General features: G+C 38.6%; 1 protein-coding gene and 1 long non-coding RNA gene across 4 annotated transcripts in view; both read right to left on the bottom strand.

Moving 5' to 3' along the window:
- LOC105303964 overlaps positions 1-4,005 on the bottom strand; it is a 6,081-nt gene extending 2,076 nt beyond the window's left edge. The window contains exon 1 of the long non-coding RNA XR_002776751.1: positions 1,226-4,005. This is a non-coding gene — a long non-coding RNA (uncharacterized LOC105303964). The remainder of the gene's footprint in view (positions 1-1,225) is intronic.
- A 6-nt stretch (positions 4,006-4,011) lies between these two features.
- GIT2 (GIT ArfGAP 2) overlaps positions 4,012-19,011 on the bottom strand; it is a 36,474-nt gene continuing 21,474 nt past the window's right edge. The window contains exons 10-17 of one of the 3 annotated variants that reach the window (XM_011377824.2): positions 15,969-16,041; positions 15,619-15,716; positions 14,471-14,582; positions 11,690-11,832; positions 9,549-9,698; positions 5,722-5,970; positions 5,328-5,445; positions 4,012-4,101 (exon numbers count right to left, since the gene is read on the bottom strand). In XM_011377824.2, the coding sequence (XP_011376126.1) occupies positions 5,332-5,445; positions 5,722-5,970; positions 9,549-9,698; positions 11,690-11,832; positions 14,471-14,582; positions 15,619-15,716; positions 15,969-16,041 (939 nt within the window). In that variant the 3' untranslated portion in view covers positions 4,012-4,101; positions 5,328-5,331. Of the gene's footprint in view, positions 4,102-5,327; positions 5,446-5,721; positions 5,971-6,527; positions 7,308-9,548; positions 9,699-11,689; positions 11,833-14,470; positions 14,583-15,618; positions 15,717-15,968; positions 16,042-19,011 lie in introns of those variants that run through there. The other 2 variants (XM_011377826.2, XM_011377825.1) reach the window with 2 other exon arrangements.

The raw sequence follows: 19,011 nt of genomic DNA on the forward strand, positions 1-19,011 counted from the left end.
GAGAGAAAAGGTGACCCCCATTAGTTTACAGTACAAGACATTTGTTGGGGACCTTCCCCAGGAATCATTACCTGTTAGGCTACACGGCTTTCATATCCCAGATCTCATTTGGGACAGGAGCCAATCCTTTATTGAAAATTTAGTAAAAGATGAACAGTGGATCCAGAATGGTTTCTTTCCTTCTTTGCACCATTTTCTTCTTGGCTCAGTGGCTACTCCATAAATAGATTCTTTGTACAAACTAACAGACACACAAGGCAGCACACCCACATTTAGTTCTTTAAGGAATACAAGTTTACTATAATGAGACCTATTTAAATAACAAACATGCCAGCACTTACATACTCATAGACCTTTAGCACTGGAAGCTACCTGCAGATTATCTAGTTTAATACCAAATGAGAATGACTTACCCGAGGCCACAGAGTCAGGAGAAAAACATAACCAAGAACCTCAGTCTCCTGTCTCCTGCTGTCTCCTGTATTCCACGCCTGGGGCTCTGAGGATCACCTCTGCTCAAAACATGTATGGCTCTCTAAGAACTAACCTCAGAGATAGTTTACGTGAGTCACACACAAAAAAACAGTATTGTTAATTTATTGCCACATGTTGTTTGTGAATCAAAATGGGTTAACTCAGTGTGACACTGGGTTTCCAACTGCTTTTATCTGTTTCCCAAAACATCTAACCCTCAAAATACAAAGATCTGGTACAACTGTGGAGATTGAAAGAAGGGACAGATTCAAAAGAGGAATCCTAAGACTATTCTGAGCAAATGGCAGCACTGCTAAGTACAGGGCCTCCCAGAGTGACAAAATTTGAAGAGAACCACATTCCTTTGACGGGGGTTATGTTAATTCCGGAATGTTTAATAAAAATAATTTTGCCTCAGTATTTGTTTTATTCATACTTTTTGAGAATTTCTTTATCTAGAACAGAAATCAGTGAAAGCTGATTTAAAACCTAAACTGAATGCCTTGCAAAATACAAATATAAACTATTGCCAGCTCTGTGCCTTGAATTTAATACAAGTTAATCCAACATGTGACTAAGGAATTTTATTGATGCTACAATAAAATGTTGCTAAAGATATAGGTGTATAGCTGATCCTTGAACAATGTAGGTGGGAACTGCACGGACCCATTTACATGCAAATTGTTTTCAACGGACCTGCACAGTTCAACTGACCCCATGCAGTTCACACCCACATTATTCGAGGGTCAACCTGTAGTTGAATATCTGCATACATGAAGTGCTCACTTTAAGTTATAAGCATACTTTCGAAAGCAGAGGCGGTAGGTGCCCCTAACCCCTGTGTTGTTCAAAGGCCAACTATAAATTAAGAGCCCTTTTAAACATATGGGGACCTACAGTTCATCCAAAAGAGTGGCTACTTTAAAGTATGTCAGTTTAAGAAAGTCTACCTAAAATCTAATATTTGCTCCTTACTGATAATGCTGCCTGGCTCTCTGAAGGACCTACCCAGATAGGCAAGGCAGCCAGCCCTCAGGCGGGGAAAGACTACTTATTCACATCACATTTTGCTTTTATAGCCCCATGGCCTTTTTTTTCCTCTCCCAGGGCAAATGCTCTCTTTCTCTGTCTGCTGAGGTCTTTCGCATTCCTCCCAAATGATCTATTTGGTCCTAGCTACTTGAACATAAAACACTTGCACTGGGCTCCTAAATTCAATACGAACTTTACCCATACAAGGTGATCTGGCAAATGATTAAAAGTGTTAGCTTGGAGCCATATGGAGAGTCTGTAAAGCTAAGTTCTGTAAAATCTACAACTTGTAAGATCCCTTTGTTTATATCTCTTACCAGCAAGCAGTTATTCTTCACTTGCTGCCTTATTTTGATCTGGCTTTATGAATCAATCAATGAGATACTGGCAACTGGAAGTCTAGATGGAAGACCAAAGGCAGGCACCGTATCCAGTATAGGGAACAGTGAAACCAGGCTCTTCCAGAGGTGATCCCCAAAAGCCCTCAAAACAAAAATCCACCTTACCTTTCGTAGGGAATGTATGACTAATCTTTAAATTTCTTTTCCTTTAGTTTTTATATATACATGCACACACATATGGATAAGTGCATATGTATGTGTACATACACACATACATATACATAAATGTAATATAAAAAACTTGCATTTAAATAATTATTCTGGAAAATTCATCCAGAGCTGCTCTAGTGGAAAAATCTAGAAAACAGAATTAGCCCAGGAAATCTCACATTTTTATAATAGATCATTTTGCCCTCTTTAATGTAAATTTGATACTTACAAATCAAATGCATTACCCCACAATGATCAAAAGTACCAAGTTTCATTTAAAATTTTAGACGAGTAATAACTCATATATCTAATAAAAGTACTCAGGAAATGTTTCTCAAGTAGTGAAAACAATGTATAGCAGTAACCACCCAGGAAATCAGTTACTTACACATTAAGTCCTTCATCATTGAACAAAATATATGTACAGGATTTCAAATTAGCCAGCATTTAATTTTGTGAAAATTACTGTAAACATGCAGAGCTAAGATCTATTAGTTAAAAGTGCTGCTCTCTCAAAGCTGTTAATAGAAAAGTTACCATATAGCTGGTGCTGGTTCAGTTTACTTAATAGAGTTGCAGTTTTCCATAAAAATCTAAACTCATAAGAAGTTGTCAGGAACAATCAAGATTACCAATTTAAATGACTTAATTGCTAATCTTGTATAAACTCTTATCAGCAAGCAGTCCTTGCAATGATTCTCAAAAGTAACAAAAAAAATTTTTTTTAAGAAATTTCAGTGGACAAAAGAAGTTTACTTGACTCTTAACGAAATTTCAAATGAGGTATTTCATTTCTATTAACTGTCCCTTAGTTTAACTAAAATGTTGTAATAAAAACACTGCAGTTCCATTTCAGGACTGCTCAGAAGATTAACTATCATATACCAAGAATTCTTTTTAATAGACTACTTCAAAAGTGCAGAAAAGAACACCCAAAGGGACTTGATGAGACTTATGGGACTGGCAGTGGGAGAGAACTATTCTCCATTGTTCCTACTGATGTAGAAGAATGGACAAAGGCCAAGTGCAAATCCCACTTGTCTCTGAAGGTACTTTCTCTCCTCTCGCTTTAGTTGCATTCCCCTTTTGTTTAAAAAAAAAAAAAAAAAAAAGAGTGAGCCAAGACCTGAATGCAGTTCTTCAAACTTTCCACGACTTCCCCAGCTTGCTGTCATGTACTCTTCATGCAAGAAAGTATTTTTTAAACTGACAGTGCCTTTGGGAACAGGGATGTCATCTAAGTCCCTAAGACCCTTTCACTAACTTACCAAAAGGCTGGGTAGGGAGGAGGTGCTTAATAAATATTTGTTGCCTGGCTACTCTTAAAGAAGCATACCTGAATCATGTACTGTTACTGGGAATGTAAGTTATACATCAGAAAGCTGGACTTGACCAATAAAGTGAATAGCTTCATATTAATGGCTGCCTGCACCTCCAATGCTGCTTTGTGTTGTAATGCTGACGTAAGATGCAGGGACTGCAAAACCTTGGTTTGTCGAATATGGTGCTGACATAAAATATGTCAAGAGGTTTTAAAAAAAGCATGACGTCCTAGTGTTTTAGTTAGTCCAAACATACTAGTTTTAATTTGATAACTAAAGCTCTAAACAAATTTGACAGATTCGCCCAATTACAATATTTAACCAGCAGCCAGCTAATTTTCTGATTGTTTAAAAAGACAGTATGCTCAGAATAAATGTTATAGGGTGAATTGAAAATTTCGTTAAATAGTAATTGAAACTGGGCAATGTGGAGTTAGACAAAAGGCAGGCTGCCTCCTACAGGCATGCGTGCATGTGTGTGTGTGTCTGTGTCAGTGCACGCTGCTGTGCTGTGAGACACCAGGAGGGAAGTGCTGTCTCATGCATGACAGAGGACAGGAGGGCCAGAAGCACAAAGCGCCCAGGAGCACTGCCCCTCCTCCATAGAGCAGACCATTCAGAGTGTACTTAACCCTTCGGGTGCTTTCATCCCTCGACCAGGAAAGTGTAGAGGGGAAGGAAGGCAGAGATGAAGAGGAGGTCACAAGCGCACTCCTCCCGATCTGGAAGGTGAAAAAGAAACACACTCGGAAAAATACAAATGAACAAAAACCCTACCTACCACCTACCCTGACTTCAGCCCAGATTTCTCAGTAAAAGAATCCTAAAAAGCTACTATGTGAGATTAGTGCTGAAACTTCTGTGACAGGTGGGCTGACTGCCATGCTAGCCGATGACAGATGCCCAGAGATGTGTAACCCCTTAGTGAAATGCCTCTCAGAAATTACTCGGAATCAATGGCTATTTTTCTATAACAGAAAATATAATGCCTTGCATAATGCGTCAAATTCACCAACAGTTTTTTAAAATACCCTTAAGCAAATATTTGTTTTTTAATTAGGACAGATAATATGAAATGAGAAACTATATGAATGATTAAAAGTTGGTATACATTACCAATCTTTGTAGTATAGATACAGAACTTTTGCAATGACATGATTCTTATATTCTAAATGTTTCTAAAATGAAAAAATATACTGCGAAAATTTTAAAAAGTTGCTTTTCCTACACTGTTTTCGGTTATACGAAAATATTCTTAACTTAGTTCAATAACATTCTCATTACACCGAATGCATCAAATCAATTACTTTAGAATGTTTAGCTCAAACAACTTAAAAGCTGAAGTAATGGACTCTCAATTATAATATAACAACACTATAATTTCACCACACTAAAGCTTGACAAAATTAAACCAGGGTTTAATTTACTAGACCATATCCTTTACATTTACTCTGAGAATTTTCTGGAAACCCTACAAAATTTGACTGAAAAAAATAACTGACATTCAAAAAGATGAATATTACTCTGAAAAATATCACAGAAGTTCAAAACGTCTGTAATATTTTGTCAAAACAGGTTTTAAAAATAAATGAATCCAAAAGAAACATGACATTTGAAAACCTCACAACACAATACTTATCCCATTATAAAATAAGATTGTTAGCAGCCTGTTACACAATACAATCTTTGGAATACGACACTTATAAAACTGAGGTAAAGTTTTCACACCTCATTCTTATGAAATGACACAGCAATTCTTTCTCCAAGAATGGGAGGAGGAGGATGCAGAAGCTAAGCAGGCATGCTGACCACAAGTGCAGAGGCTGAGGAGGCCTGGAAGCTCCTAGAATCCTGTGCGCCCAGGCCATAGATGACACCTGTCCAACTATAAGCAGGGAAGGCACCCTGAATTCTAAGGGCTCCCTCCAGTTCATAACAGGGCACGTACCTGTCTACCTTGAAGAAGATGGCACTGACTTCTGCAGGTGACCTTTACAATCCGTTTTTGGTTTTGGAAGTGGGGGAGGAAGTTTCTTATAAAGAACAGTTCCAATACTGGTGGCTGGCTGGGAAAGATATTATGGATACAGTGGAGGAAAAAGGGGAGAAAAGCTGAACAACAGCCAGAATCCCCAGCCTTGTTGGAAAACTTGTGGCCAATGGCCCTATGTGCTTGTGGGAATGTCGCAAGCATCTGCTAACATGTTAATACAGCAAACACAAGGACGACTCTTGTACACAATTGGCAAAGCAGAGATGTGGGGATATGCAGGTTCAGAAGAGGGAATGTAAGAGTCAGGCTGAACAGAGTGAACAGTGGAAGCGCCAGTGATGTTACTTACGTGTGCAGGGAAAGGCTGGAGTCTTGTCCTGTTCTCTTCAGGGTGGTTCACTTCTCCCATTGGGAGATATGGTTTCTGACCTGATCCCGTCTCATACATGGACATGGGCCTACTGCCCCGGGCAGATGGACGTCGCTTTAAGGAAGAGTGGTTGGAAGTATCTGTGTACTCAGAACCAGTTTGCACCTGATATATATTGGTTGTGGCCTGTTTCCTGAGGTTCGAATTTTCACTCTGGAGTGTTTGAAGCTGAAAGAAATGTTTGGCAGTGGGACTGTGTTTTTCTACAGCAAGCAGAAAAAGCAAACACCAAATAAATGCATATAACTACCAGCTTTAAACAACAAGAACAATAACAGCTAGCTGGGTTGAAAGTAAAAGGCAACTATCAATGATAACTCTTTTTTTCTAGAATGAATGAAACACAATCAACACACTTCGTCAGTTAAGTATATTAACTAGCTTAATTTCTGAATATGGAAATGCTGCAGTTTGGACTTTCTAAAAATGAAACATCTAATCACTTAAAGACTGGTCATGGTGGGCCTGGGAAATGTTTGCAGGTAAGCTGGACTCTGGATTATTCTAAGGCTGTTTCTAGCAAGAGCTTGAGATCATTAAGACATCACTTAAGTAACTTGCTTTTCAAAGGAGCCCTGAGCAATTTGCAAATGCCAAAAATGCCAGCAGACACCATGGAAGCAGCACAAAGATAACTGGAATTGCTGCAAAGCAAGAAAGGCAGTGAAATTCAGTTTATGAAAAATCTGATCAGCTACTGCTTCCCAAAAAGTCAACAAGAAAAATTATGATCAACAGGTTTTTATTACATAATACCCTTGATGTTCCAAATAAGTTAGCACTTTTTTAAAAATAGAGGGAACTGAATCACGGTATGTTTGCTATATTAACACATCATGAAGAAAACTGGAGATCTACTGAACTATGTTAACATCTTCATTTGAATGCTCCACGTAGCACGCTCACTTCCTCTGGTGATGGATCAGCTTTCAGCCAGGGTCGGAATATGTGGCCTCTCTCTCCTTTGGCTTTGTCACCCAAAATTGCGACCATGATGGTGTGAGCTTTAAAACTCTAATCTACCTGGCAACACCCCATTTTAGTTAGACGCTGTCACTTGGAGACCCTGAATACTCTTTGCATTCCTCACATGCAGGCTGTTTCATGGTGTTTGATGAATTAGAGTTAAGGGATCAGCAAGGAATCGTGTTACTCTTTGGCGTCTGGCATTTTAACACAATTATCTGAGTCCAGTCTGCACAGTGTCCTTTCCCTCTGGTGCTCCTTCATCTTCCATGACACTTTATGAGCTGGGTGTGGTGTGAGTTCAGCTGTCTACTCTTTGACAGAGATGGTAAAATCTGACCAAATTCCCCACCAGGGCCAAGGCTTAAGTCCACAAGCAACTGTACTTGCACCAGAAGATCATTACATTTTCAATGGAAAACTCATTGTGTTTCCAGTGTTAGAAGTTACTTTCAATTTTTAGTTAGGAAGCACCGATCTGTGAAAAATACACCAATAGTGGCTGCTCCTCTTCATTAATTAGCATCTTTTCCAAGTAACTGTTAAAATGTGAAAGAGCAGATACAAATCACACTACTTTGTCAACTACATATATATATATATATATATATATATATATATATATAAATATATATATATATATATAAATAAATAAATTAACTTTGAAATAAAATCAATACATCTTTGCTAAATAAGCATATTTCACATACTTTATATTAATAGTGCCCAACTTTTGTGAAAGCCTGACTTACCACCTCTGCCACAGAAACATCCTCAATCTGTTTTCTCAAAGAGCGATCCACTAAGGAATGATAGATTGCTTCTATACCACAAAGGCTTTCAGAGTATAACTTATATCTGCAACTCCCTCTCCAAAGAAGAAAAAGCTGCAAAGTGACAAATTCCTATGTTCCAGGATACAGATGGGCGTAAGGTGCCTGTAGAAACTATGTATTAGGGAACCCATATCCTAAAGTGAAATGGTCAAGGTCCATAGAGTAAGGAGCATGACTAACACATGCCTGTCAATGAAGGACCAGGGTGTCTGTCTATGTAAAAACCTTCTCTTGGGAGTTTTAGACAAGGCCTTGAAATCTGAAACTTTATCTTAATGCTTTTCATGCCTCTGAAGTATCCAGCCTGGATTTTGCTTGCATGTGTTTTGATGAGCACAAGTTCCTGGTCTCTATTTTTAAAAATTTTAGTATTCTACATTTAGGGAGATGTCCTCATGTAAATTTGAGATGCTTTTCTTAATAAGAATTAGACACACTTTTTTGTTTGGAAGGAGTATAATGAGAAATGAAAAGTTATAGATAATTCGATAGTTTCTGAATTTAAAAACATTTCTAAGAATTGAGGAGATAATCTATGAGCAATGGCAAATAATTTCACTCTGCATTTCTTAAAGAAGCTCGAGACATTTGCTTTCAGAGATAGATTATTTCTGACCATTTCTACAAGTACTAAAAGGAGCATTATAGAATAAAAAAGGTGATGCTTAGCAAGTTGATTTACAGTGGCAAAGTCAGCATGTTTCAGAAAAAGGCACCTCAACAAAATCATTAGTTCAACTAATGGGTCAAATCGAAATTCATTAAACAAAAGATATTTCAAAAAAGACAGAGGAAGTGTAAGCCCTGTATGTTATGGTAAAAGGGCTATTGGTCTGTTTTGTTCACAGCAGCACAACAGCCCTAGACAGGGCCAGCGCGGCACAGAACAAGTGTTTGATTAAAATTGGATAAATGGTGGAGCCATTTATCTCAAAGGTCTCAAAAAATGATCTAGAACTCAACACCAAAAGAATCCTAGACCAAGCCCCAGGCCAGGGTGCACTGCAGTGTACTTCCCTGACAAGTAGAGGGGTACAGACCTCTTTTTAGTTCTGTGGGCTTCCTTTAGGAAGTACCATTGAAAAGGGCCCAGTTACAAGTTCTCATTCTGTAGAGAATGATGAGAACAGTACCCACAAAGTCTTAGGCAGAATTTAGAATTTTTCAACTTCCTTTTCTTAGCAGTCTCATAAAGAATTACATATATAACCCCCCCATCTGAGGCAAAATCTGTGCTACTGTTAGCCACATTCCTTTCAGGGATTAATATATTTATATATTTCTGGCTCTCTCAAAACGCAGTGAATGAGAAAATGCTGAGCAAATGGGATTGTTTCTTACCAGTGTATAAACCTGCCTACTGCAAACAAAATGTTTTCTAATATTATTGAGAACCTGCTCTGTGGCTGTTCCAGGCTCTGAGGATATCATAAATTAGTGGTTAAGTACCGGTGAAAAATAAAGCAGGGACGTGGGACAGGGTTGCCAGGGCATGGGTGAGTAACAACTTCTAAGAATGAATAGGGAGAGCACCCCTTGCATGGGGCAGGGTTTGTCTATGTAAATGCTGATAAACATACATCTGTACAGGGCTTTCATTTGCTGTGTGTCTTCATGGTGTGATTATTCTTTAGAACGTGCAATAGGAAGAATCACATTCATGGAATGGCACCCAGGATCCCAGGAAGCACAGAACAGTGCAAGTGTCACTACAACTGGTACAAACACTAGGTTGCTTTTACTTGGGAAGCTTTCTCTGGATTTATTTCTAATGAAAGCTACTTCATCTGAAATATCCAAGTACATATTGCTTCCAAAAAGACAGCCTGGCCCAAAGATTTTTAGGTCTGTTACAATAACTTTTTTCTTCCCTCTGACCTGGGATTCTTCCTTATACTATGGGGGTTAAAGAGTCAATCATCCTGGCATTTATTAACATGTTACCTTTTTCTGCATAATTCTCAGCTCGTCACTCAAGTTGTTATTCACCTTCATTAGCTGTTGTATCTTGGCCTCAGAAGCCACTAGGGCGTTTTTGACCTCCATAAATTCCTGCACAGTGACTGGTCCATCTGATAAATCTGAATCTAGGCTCTAAAAATAAATTGGGGAAAATGTTCACAATCTGAGACGATGATAACATTCAAAACTAACAGCTACAGAATTTCAATTCTGACCATGCCAGATGGATTTCAAAGTTAATCAAACCAAATCAAGGCTTCTGAGGATAATGCAAAAATAAAACATAAAGGTGGGCTTACTATAGTATTTGAAAAATTTTAAAGTCAATGTCTTCTAACAGAATAGGCAGTGGGGCTATCTACTCTGACACTGACTCTCTAAGTGCATTTGTCTTGTCTGCCTTTCCCTTGTCATTCATTTTTCCTTTTTATTCATTATTTTCATTAAGTCATTCATTCCAACAGATTTTTACTGTGCATCAGGCAGTGTTATAGGGGTTTGGGATATACAAGAAAAGAGACAACTACTTCTGTTCCATGGCATTTATATCCAACAATGAGGGAGGGAAAAAGCAAAAATAACTATATGGTATGAGAGAAAGTGATAAGTACTGTGAGAAATAGAGAAAATGGAGCAGGATAAGGGGCTGGGGAGCTGAAGTAACACTGAAGGTGAGTACATTTTAATGAGACAGATGGGGTAAGCCTTTCGGTAGATGAGATGTGAGCAATAGCCTAAAGGAGGTGAGGACATTAGTCAAATGGCTTTCTAGAGGAAGAATGTTCCAGCCAGCGGCAGAGCTCAGCTAGAGGGAGCGGGTGTGCAAGGTGGAGAAGAGGCGGCGGCGGCCTGTCAGTCCACAGACAACCCCATCAATATAGAGTCCTGTCATGACTTTCGCTTTTACCCAGTGAACCTGGTGCTTCTGGGGAGACTGGGCCAGGGTCATATCAGACAAGTGGCTCTTGCCATCCCCTCCGCATTCCCTTCATCTGCAAATGCCACCATTATTTCCCTAGTCATGTGAGCTGGAAATCTCTGGACACATCTATCTCCCCACTTCAAACATCCAACTTATTGCCAGAGCCTGTCTATTCTATCTTCCTGTTCATCTATTCTCAAATGTTTGCTGAGCCCCTCTGTGGGCTGGGTCTAGGCCAAAGTCCTGGAAATTCAGCACGGGGCGGTCCAGCCAGACCCCTGCTGCCCTCTCCTCAGGCTTACATTCTGCTACGGTCACCTCTCTCCTATCTGGATCTCTCAGTTCAAGCCCTTAAGTGGCCTGGGTTGGCTCTTCAGCAGTCCCCTAACTGGATTTCCTTCCTATATTGACCCTCCAGAATACTCCTCCTAAAACAGAGGACCCAAAATGGCTGACCATCCCCTCCTGCCCTGTCTAAAAGCCTCCTGGGCTCTGCATTGCCTGCCGAGGTCCACGCTCTTCAGTCTGGAGTCATGTTCCTCTATGGTGTGACCCATCCTCTGATGCAGCTTTGAGTCCTGTTCCTTTTAAGCTATCTCTACACAGGACCAGGTTTTCCCCCAAACACCCCTGATTCACCTTCCCTTTGCCCAGACCACCCTTCCCTGCCTCTCCACATGCCCAAACCCATGTATCCTTTAAGATACACATTAAGAGCCATCTCATTTACAAAGCCTCCACATATTCCTCCTTAGAAACAAATTATCTCTTTGCACTCTCACCCCTCTGCTGTTTGTGCTTCTTATGACACATGTCACTGTGTACCTTTTATAGCAGATATCTCTATTAGGCAGTGACAGCCTCATGGGGAAGAGACTAGACCTCATTCAGGAGAAGATCATCCAGAGAAGTCGCTCAGTAAACATTTGCTGAAAGAATAAAACAAACCATTCCTTCCTTGCAAGTTTTTTGAAGTCATAATTGCAGCAGGGCTGTGATTCAGCAACTGACTGACTCAGGGACAAAGGACCTCCTTTTAAAACTATTTACTTTGTTTAACCTTTGCTTGGTCCAAGCTTGTAGTAAACTCAACTTGCACTTTTCACAGGGCTAGTCCTCAAGTGATTTATAATTAAGGTAGTTTTGCAGGAGGAAAGATTTTTAAAAGAAACATGGTCTCCCTTTCTGTGTGTGACCTCACCTTCTGTCTGTTTGCCTTGCTTGCAGTGGCTTCCAGATCTGTGTCTTCGTCTGATGCCACGCTGTCATAGTCCGGCTGATCATTGTCTTGACTCTCAATAGTGTGCTGGTTATTGATTGTTTTCAGTATGAGCTCCACATTGTCTATCAATAGAAGCAAATAACTTTACTTAGGGCTTAAATAAACTCTCCTTTCCCCAAAAAAACTGTTGGGAGGATTTTTGGGTTTAGTAACTTAAAAGATGAAAAGAAAATGACAGAAATAACAATGTTATATTCACACTAATATAGAGATAACACTGCAGGTTATAAATCAACTAGCCTACTATAAACCGTATAGAGTTTTAAGCATCCCTCTGAGCTACTCACTAAATGTGGGCAAACTAATTAGATGGTTTAGGAAATAACTTCTCAGGTTAAGGAGATAGGTTCTCAAGTTTCTAATCATTCAGTGAGATAGTGTGTAGCTCCAAATCCTAAAGTTAAATCTTTATTAATACAAGATCGACTATGAGTCAATTATAACTGTAACTTGTTTACGTGGTAATATCAAATCAAAATAGAAAGGAAATTATTAAAGTTTAGCTTAGAAACTAGGTATTCAAAGAACAGGCATTTTGGTATTTACTCAGCTGAATGCCAGTGAAAGAGAGGGGAGAAGGGGAGGGAAGGGGGAGGGAGACGAGGAGGAGGAGGGAGAAATGACCCCTAGTGGACGCATGCACGCACGCATGCACGCACGCATATCAGCAAGGTATGGTCCACAGGGGAGCAGGGGTGATTCTATAGGCTTTAACATATTTTGAATAAAAGATTTCGCAAATTATCCAAGTCTCTCCAATTAATTTTAGGCCACATAAGCTACCCTCTGGCCTTCAATATTGTTTCTGGATATTTTGATGGATACTATATGGGATAAATATGGGATACTTAAAAGAGATTTTAACCTTTAAAATTAGTATTTAAAGGACATGTATTTGATTATAAAGATTCAATATAGAAACTGTGAAATTAATGATAATCATTCATAGCCGTTAATATATGTTTTTCTATTTCCTTCCAGTCTTTTTCCTAAGCATATACATATACTCATTATTTTCAGTAGTTATGGTCTATAAAGTTACTGTGAAGGCTGAATTAGCAAATATTAAACCATGTTCTGAGTGGAAGCACAGGTTTAGGTTCCTGCGAGCCTCAGGTCCCAATATTTTGGTCAAATGATCAATGTATAACCTTGTTTTATGTGTTTCTGTTCAGAGATCCTTTTATACATATATATATAGTTGATTCATTAATAGCCAACTCAAGGCCAATAGCACTGTAACTCATGCCTATCTAACACATGTATCTTCTCCATAAGGCACGTCGCAGCCTTCTTGTTCTTAGCAACCCTAGATAGCATTTCAGCAATACACTTGGGGGTCATTTCAAACAGTAAAATCACTAACAAAAAGCACACATATGTGGAAAATGTGGCACTAAATAGACATCAAAAAGGACACTGTTTACAATATGAGTTAAAACAAAAGGCAGAGTTTTGCCTTGTTCAGTCTCAACCGGGTATGTGTTTTAGGTGACTCAAATTTTCCATAAATTACCATGAAAGTGCTGCGAGGACTGATTTTGGGGTTACAAATACATTTTAATGAGTAGGTAAATTTGCAAATATGGGATGGGTGAATGAGGACTGATTGTATATTTATACTTCATGTGGTATAGTCACTTGTACATATGTATGTATATAAATGTTTTCCTTACAAAACTAGTAGTATACTAAAAAAATTACTTTATACTGTGTCATTACATATTCTCTGAAAGTCTATGTACTATTCAAATATGTGACTAAGCATTGCTCTATTATCAGTTTCTAATGTTTTCAGTGTTATACATATATATATATATATACATGTAGTAAATCACCTCTGATTATTTCTCCTCAATGCCTAGAAATGGAACCACCAAATCAAAGAGTATGTGTACTTTGAGATTCCAAATTTATGAAAGGACTCTCATCATTGCACCTTCACCAAAATTTTATAGACTTTTCTAGAACTTATTTATTTCTGGTTGAACCAGTAAAATCAAGAACAACAAATTGTTGTCAGTTAATGATTCTTTACTGTCTTTGACAAATGTGACATTGACTAAAAACTTAATTTTATGGTTTAAAAGCTTTATAATAAAAAATGCATTCTTAATTAAAAAAAAAAAAAAAAAAAAAAGAAAAAAAGAACCAGTAAGAATATAGTATTGGGGCTGGGGAGGAAGTGTGTTCTTAAGCATGGAAACAGGCCCCTGACCTATTGATTTAGACTCAACAGGGCATCTCAGAAATAGGCACTTGGTGCTCTCTTTACAATTCTAAACCACAATAACTCTCACTGTAGACATATAAAGTTTATAGACGTTAATATTTAGAACGCATATTTGTAGGTAAGCAACTAATTTCATTCAAGAGGGTTTATTTTCTTATGTACTTTAATAAAATCTAAGTCAGACTTTTGGGTTCTTTTCAGAATGCCAATTTTATAGGGAAGATAGATGACCCAAGAAGAAAAAAATCATATATAAATCTGAATAGCAGTCAATAACACTGAAATATTTACAATTTACCAGTGCTCAAAGAGCACGAACTTTTTGTCACAATATATTACTGGTAAAACTTACAGGGCTTTATCTAAACTGTTGTATTGATGACTGCTTTAATTTTATAACTTTAAATCTAACACTTGTGTAAAGTTTATTAAGGCCAAAGAAACATTTAGAGGTCCGAAACAGTTACCTTTTGAACTAGAGAGAGGACTGCCCTGCTGTCTCCTCTTGGCATCACTGAGAATGTCGATAACCAGCGTGGCAAATTCATGGGCATTAAACCGAGCTAATTTCTGTCTGCCCTGAGGGCAAGAACATAATTGGAAATATTTCCAAATTTAAAAACACATACATAAATATTCACATAAAACTAGTCGTACTATTGTTAGGCTTTAGCAAAGAACTTTCAGCATGATTAAGATATTAGCAATCATAGCTGTAACTAAATTAAACATTACCACTTTCCTTGCAAACGGTTTAAAACCATTCACATAAGAGAACAATATAACATTTAAGTTCTCACAATGCATATTTATTTTTGGGAGCAGAAACAAAATGGTTCTACTTAATGATTTTTTTTCTAACATCAATTCAGTTTTGAAGCAGACTTAGTAATGAAAAATTAATTTGGATGGAAATTTTAAAATTCCAAGATAAACAAAGTTATATTCTAGATGCTGGGACTCCATCATTATATATAGCTATTAATCAATAAAAATTAAAAGATCTTCCTAATTTACTCACCTTTTCTACTCTTGATGGATGCTTAGGCTGTTTTTAATGCTCTATTATTATACACAGAGCTTTGATAAAAATCACTGTGCATGAATCTCAGCATTTTTATTTTACTAGAACATAATCCCAAATAATTCCCATGTGAAAGCTACGCTTAATTTTGAGCCTTCTGAAACCGGTTAACGAATTGCTCTTCTGAAATCTGCAGCAATTTAAACTCTTATCTGCAGCATAGGAGAGCCCATCTTGCCACATCCTTACCAGCTTAGAGTATCCTTTACTACATACTTTATTAATTTGATTGATGAAACTTTCATTAATGCCTTTAGGTTGCTTTCTTTGATTACTAAGAGGTTAAACATTTCTTCACATTTGAAAGCTATTTATACTTCCTCTGTGAATTGTTTTATGTTTTTGCCCAGTCATCTATTCACATCTACTGCTTTTCTTATCAATTTCTGAGCTTTGTGGGTATCTATAAAGGATATTAACATTTCAATCAATCAAAAAATGTAAAAGATCTGTTCTGGGAAAATAAAATACCAAAATATCAGCTATTCTCAAAATACCACTACTAGTTACTTTTTAGACTTGGCCACTTGCCTGGTTCCGTGTCGATGAATACTCGGGATTGACCGGAAGGAAGGGGACGACGGTTGTCTCAGTCACCAGGGTGCTGTGGTTTTGCGTGGCAAGCCAGACTAGCCAGAGGAAAGAGCCAGAGATAGAATCTCATCACCACGGGTATGCCACTGCTCCTCTGAGAGCCGCGGTCCCCGCCTTACTAGGAAAACTCAGGAAAGCACACTCTGAAGCCAACGTATACAAAAGCAAACGTCCACACACATGTTATCAGGACAGAAGAAATTGGGGAAGTAAAACACTGAGGCTGGCAGCTTGTCACTGCCCACTGATAACAGAAGCTTATTAGATAAAGCCACATGTTAAGTCACCTGCATCAGTCTCTCGCCTGTCAACTTCATCGTACACATCCATGGCAAGTTCTTCAAACAAATGATTACTTAGCTGAAAGTAAAAAATATCAGGAACACAAGGGACAAGGATTAGCAGAATGAGTGGGGACTGTGACTTATTCACCCCTTTATCTCCAATGTCTCATCCAAAGCCAGTGCTTATTAGTAAATACCCATTGTTACACAGACAATAACATTTCCAATACAGTGCAGATTCCCTACGAATACCCGCCTCCCACAGCAACCTTACTCCTCGATGGTACTCAAATAAGAGATATCTAAAGTGCATATCCCAAACACAGGCTTCAGTTCTCTTTATGTGGTATCAACCCTTTAAGATGCTCTGCTCTTGAGAATGTTTGCCAGTTCCTCCAAGTATAGGGGATCTTAAACTTTTGGCAGGATAAAGATGCCAAACATGCCATTTTGAGAGGCTAGAACATGCTATTGTATAAAAACATCATCCAGATGTAAGCCTCTTTGATCTCTTCTTCCTCAGTAGCAGTCCTCAATCCCCAGAACTGAGCATCCCCAACAAAAGAAACCCTGTCTATTCAGTACGATGAGCAGGGTCAGCCAACAAAACAATCCCCACACAGACTGGGTGCCTGCCTGGCAGCAGCCGGGATGGATAGGGTAGTCAAGGTCTTCCTCAATTCAGATGAGGCCAAACCCCTGCCAGGGTGGCTCCGGCTCCCTCTGTGCTTTTTTCCTCATAAAATGCACGTTGATACTTGGTGGCTGTTACTTTTTAGTTGACTGCTTTCCCATTCTGTGAGGGTAGACACTGAATCTGTTCTATTCTCTACTGTGTTCCACACATACACACACAGTACCTGGCACTGAGGTGGGGCTCAGTACATATCCACTCACACACTGACCACAAGGTATTTTATGTAGCAATTTTAAATGCTGGCTACCCAGACCTCTCAGGAACACATTAAAATGGATAAAACACGTTGTTGGGTGAAAAAAGGCAGGATATAAAATTCTATAATTATGACTGAACTTCAGTTTTAAAAAAAGATATACATCTGAAACAAGAATTAGAATATTGAGTCTGATTCCATTATAAATATAGCGAATAAGGATAATTCCCTTTTTCTATTCTCCAAATTTTCTCTAGTGTAGTTATATTATGTTTATAACTAAAAATAAACTCTGAGAGCCATTTGCTGGATAAGGTGATGAAGGACTGGAAACTTGAACCTGCATCATAAATACCGTCTCTTTCCTCTTAGGGGCTATAAGCTAATGTTGTCATTACTAACAATAACTACAACAGCAATACTGATTGCAGGCTTACATTCCAGACACTATGCTAATATCATATTTAATACTCACAATACCTCTATGAAGACAGAAACTATTATCTCACTTACAGACAAGGAAATTGAGGCACAGAAGTTCACAGCTTGCCTAATCACAAAGCCAATAAACGATGGATGTGAGATCCAAGTTTAAGTCTCTCAAAATGTTAACGTTTGCTAATTCAAGGACTATATTAGTCTTATTATATTTCTTTCAGCTTTTCATTAGGGAGGAGAAAGAGGGGAGCGAGAAACAAAGGGAAGAAGGAAGGCAGGAAGGAAAGGAGGAAGGTAGAAATGGAGATATTGTAGGATAAACACTGACTTGGCACCGATAAGAGCTGTGAGGTCATTCTCATTCTCACCTTTAAGAAGGAGACCACAAGGTGGTCAGCAACAACAGCAGCTCACCCTCACAGAGCAGGTCTGATCTGCAACCCTTGCTGGATCATTACCTACCTTCCTAGGAGGACACCAAGGCACAGAAAGGGCTTCTTAGCTTGTCAGGGCCAAGATCTATACCTGACCAGTTTGACCCAGAGCCCAAGTTCTTGAGAGCTGTACTCAACTTTGTTCCAGATATTTATCTAGTGCCTGCCACATGCTAGATATTGCCATATGCCAGAGCTATTACAGATGCAACCCCGGCTTTCATGTAGCTTTCAGCCTAGCAAATATAGGATAGTCAAAGGGAGCTTGGGTTTTATTTACAATGTTGGAATTAAAATAAAAATTGGATTACATACTATAAGTAACTAAAAGGAAATCACAGAATATTTAGTGCTATCTGACTCCAAAGCTTATCATCTTAATCATCTTACTACATGACCTCCTTAATTTAAGAAAGGCAATAAAACACAGACACACAAAACCATAGATATAGAACACAGAGACACCAAACAAATTGCATAAAATACATTTATTTCATATTACAGTTAAATACTAGTAATGATAAATTCATTTTCTGTAATATTTAGTACTTTATATGCCATTCTAATAAAGGGTCTCCAGTGAAAAGGGGAATGAAGAAAAAGTCACAATTTTTAGGAGCTGCAATTTCAGCTGTGCTTTGGGAAAACTACCTACATTGTGAAGGTGGTCAGATTTCGGCTGCTTGAATGATGAAAGGGATGGAGGTGGGAAAGGAGAATACTGCAGGCAAAAAAAGATTCCTGAAAGAGGACTTGAAGGTGGCAGCTCATAGCTTCAGACAGGGGCTAATCCATAATGAAATATTTAAGCACATATACACACAAACACACAATGGGAACCAGATGGGAAGTAGGGCAAGAATGAAAAGGTGAGAGTTGGATAACGCCATTAAACGTTACAAAAAGAAGAATCTTGGTTCTGATCCCAAGATCAATGAGAACAGCTGAGGAGTGTAATCTGGTGGTGAAAACAGCTGAGGAAGTGCCCTGGTGAGGCTTCATTTGTGGGGACTAAACTAAGAGAAAGCATTCCCAGAGAAGTAGATTCCTGACTAAGGGTGAGGTGGGCAGCCTGGAAAGAAAAACTCAGATTAAAGTGAGGTTTGACCTGTAGAACCTGGCAAACTCTGAGCACATACCCTTGGGCAGGACCATCAGCTTTCTGAAGCACACATTTACAAAGCTCTGATAAATGGCATGGGATATGAGAGAGAATTACAACGGTGGCTGGATTCCAATGGCAGCAAGTAAATCTATGGTACTCACCATTCCAGCAACAGC

The sequence above is a fragment of the Pteropus vampyrus genome, unplaced genomic scaffold, assembly GCF_000151845.1.
Source record: "Pteropus vampyrus isolate Shadow unplaced genomic scaffold, Pvam_2.0 Scaffold322, whole genome shotgun sequence".
NCBI classification, from domain to species: domain Eukaryota; kingdom Metazoa; phylum Chordata; class Mammalia; order Chiroptera; family Pteropodidae; genus Pteropus; species Pteropus vampyrus.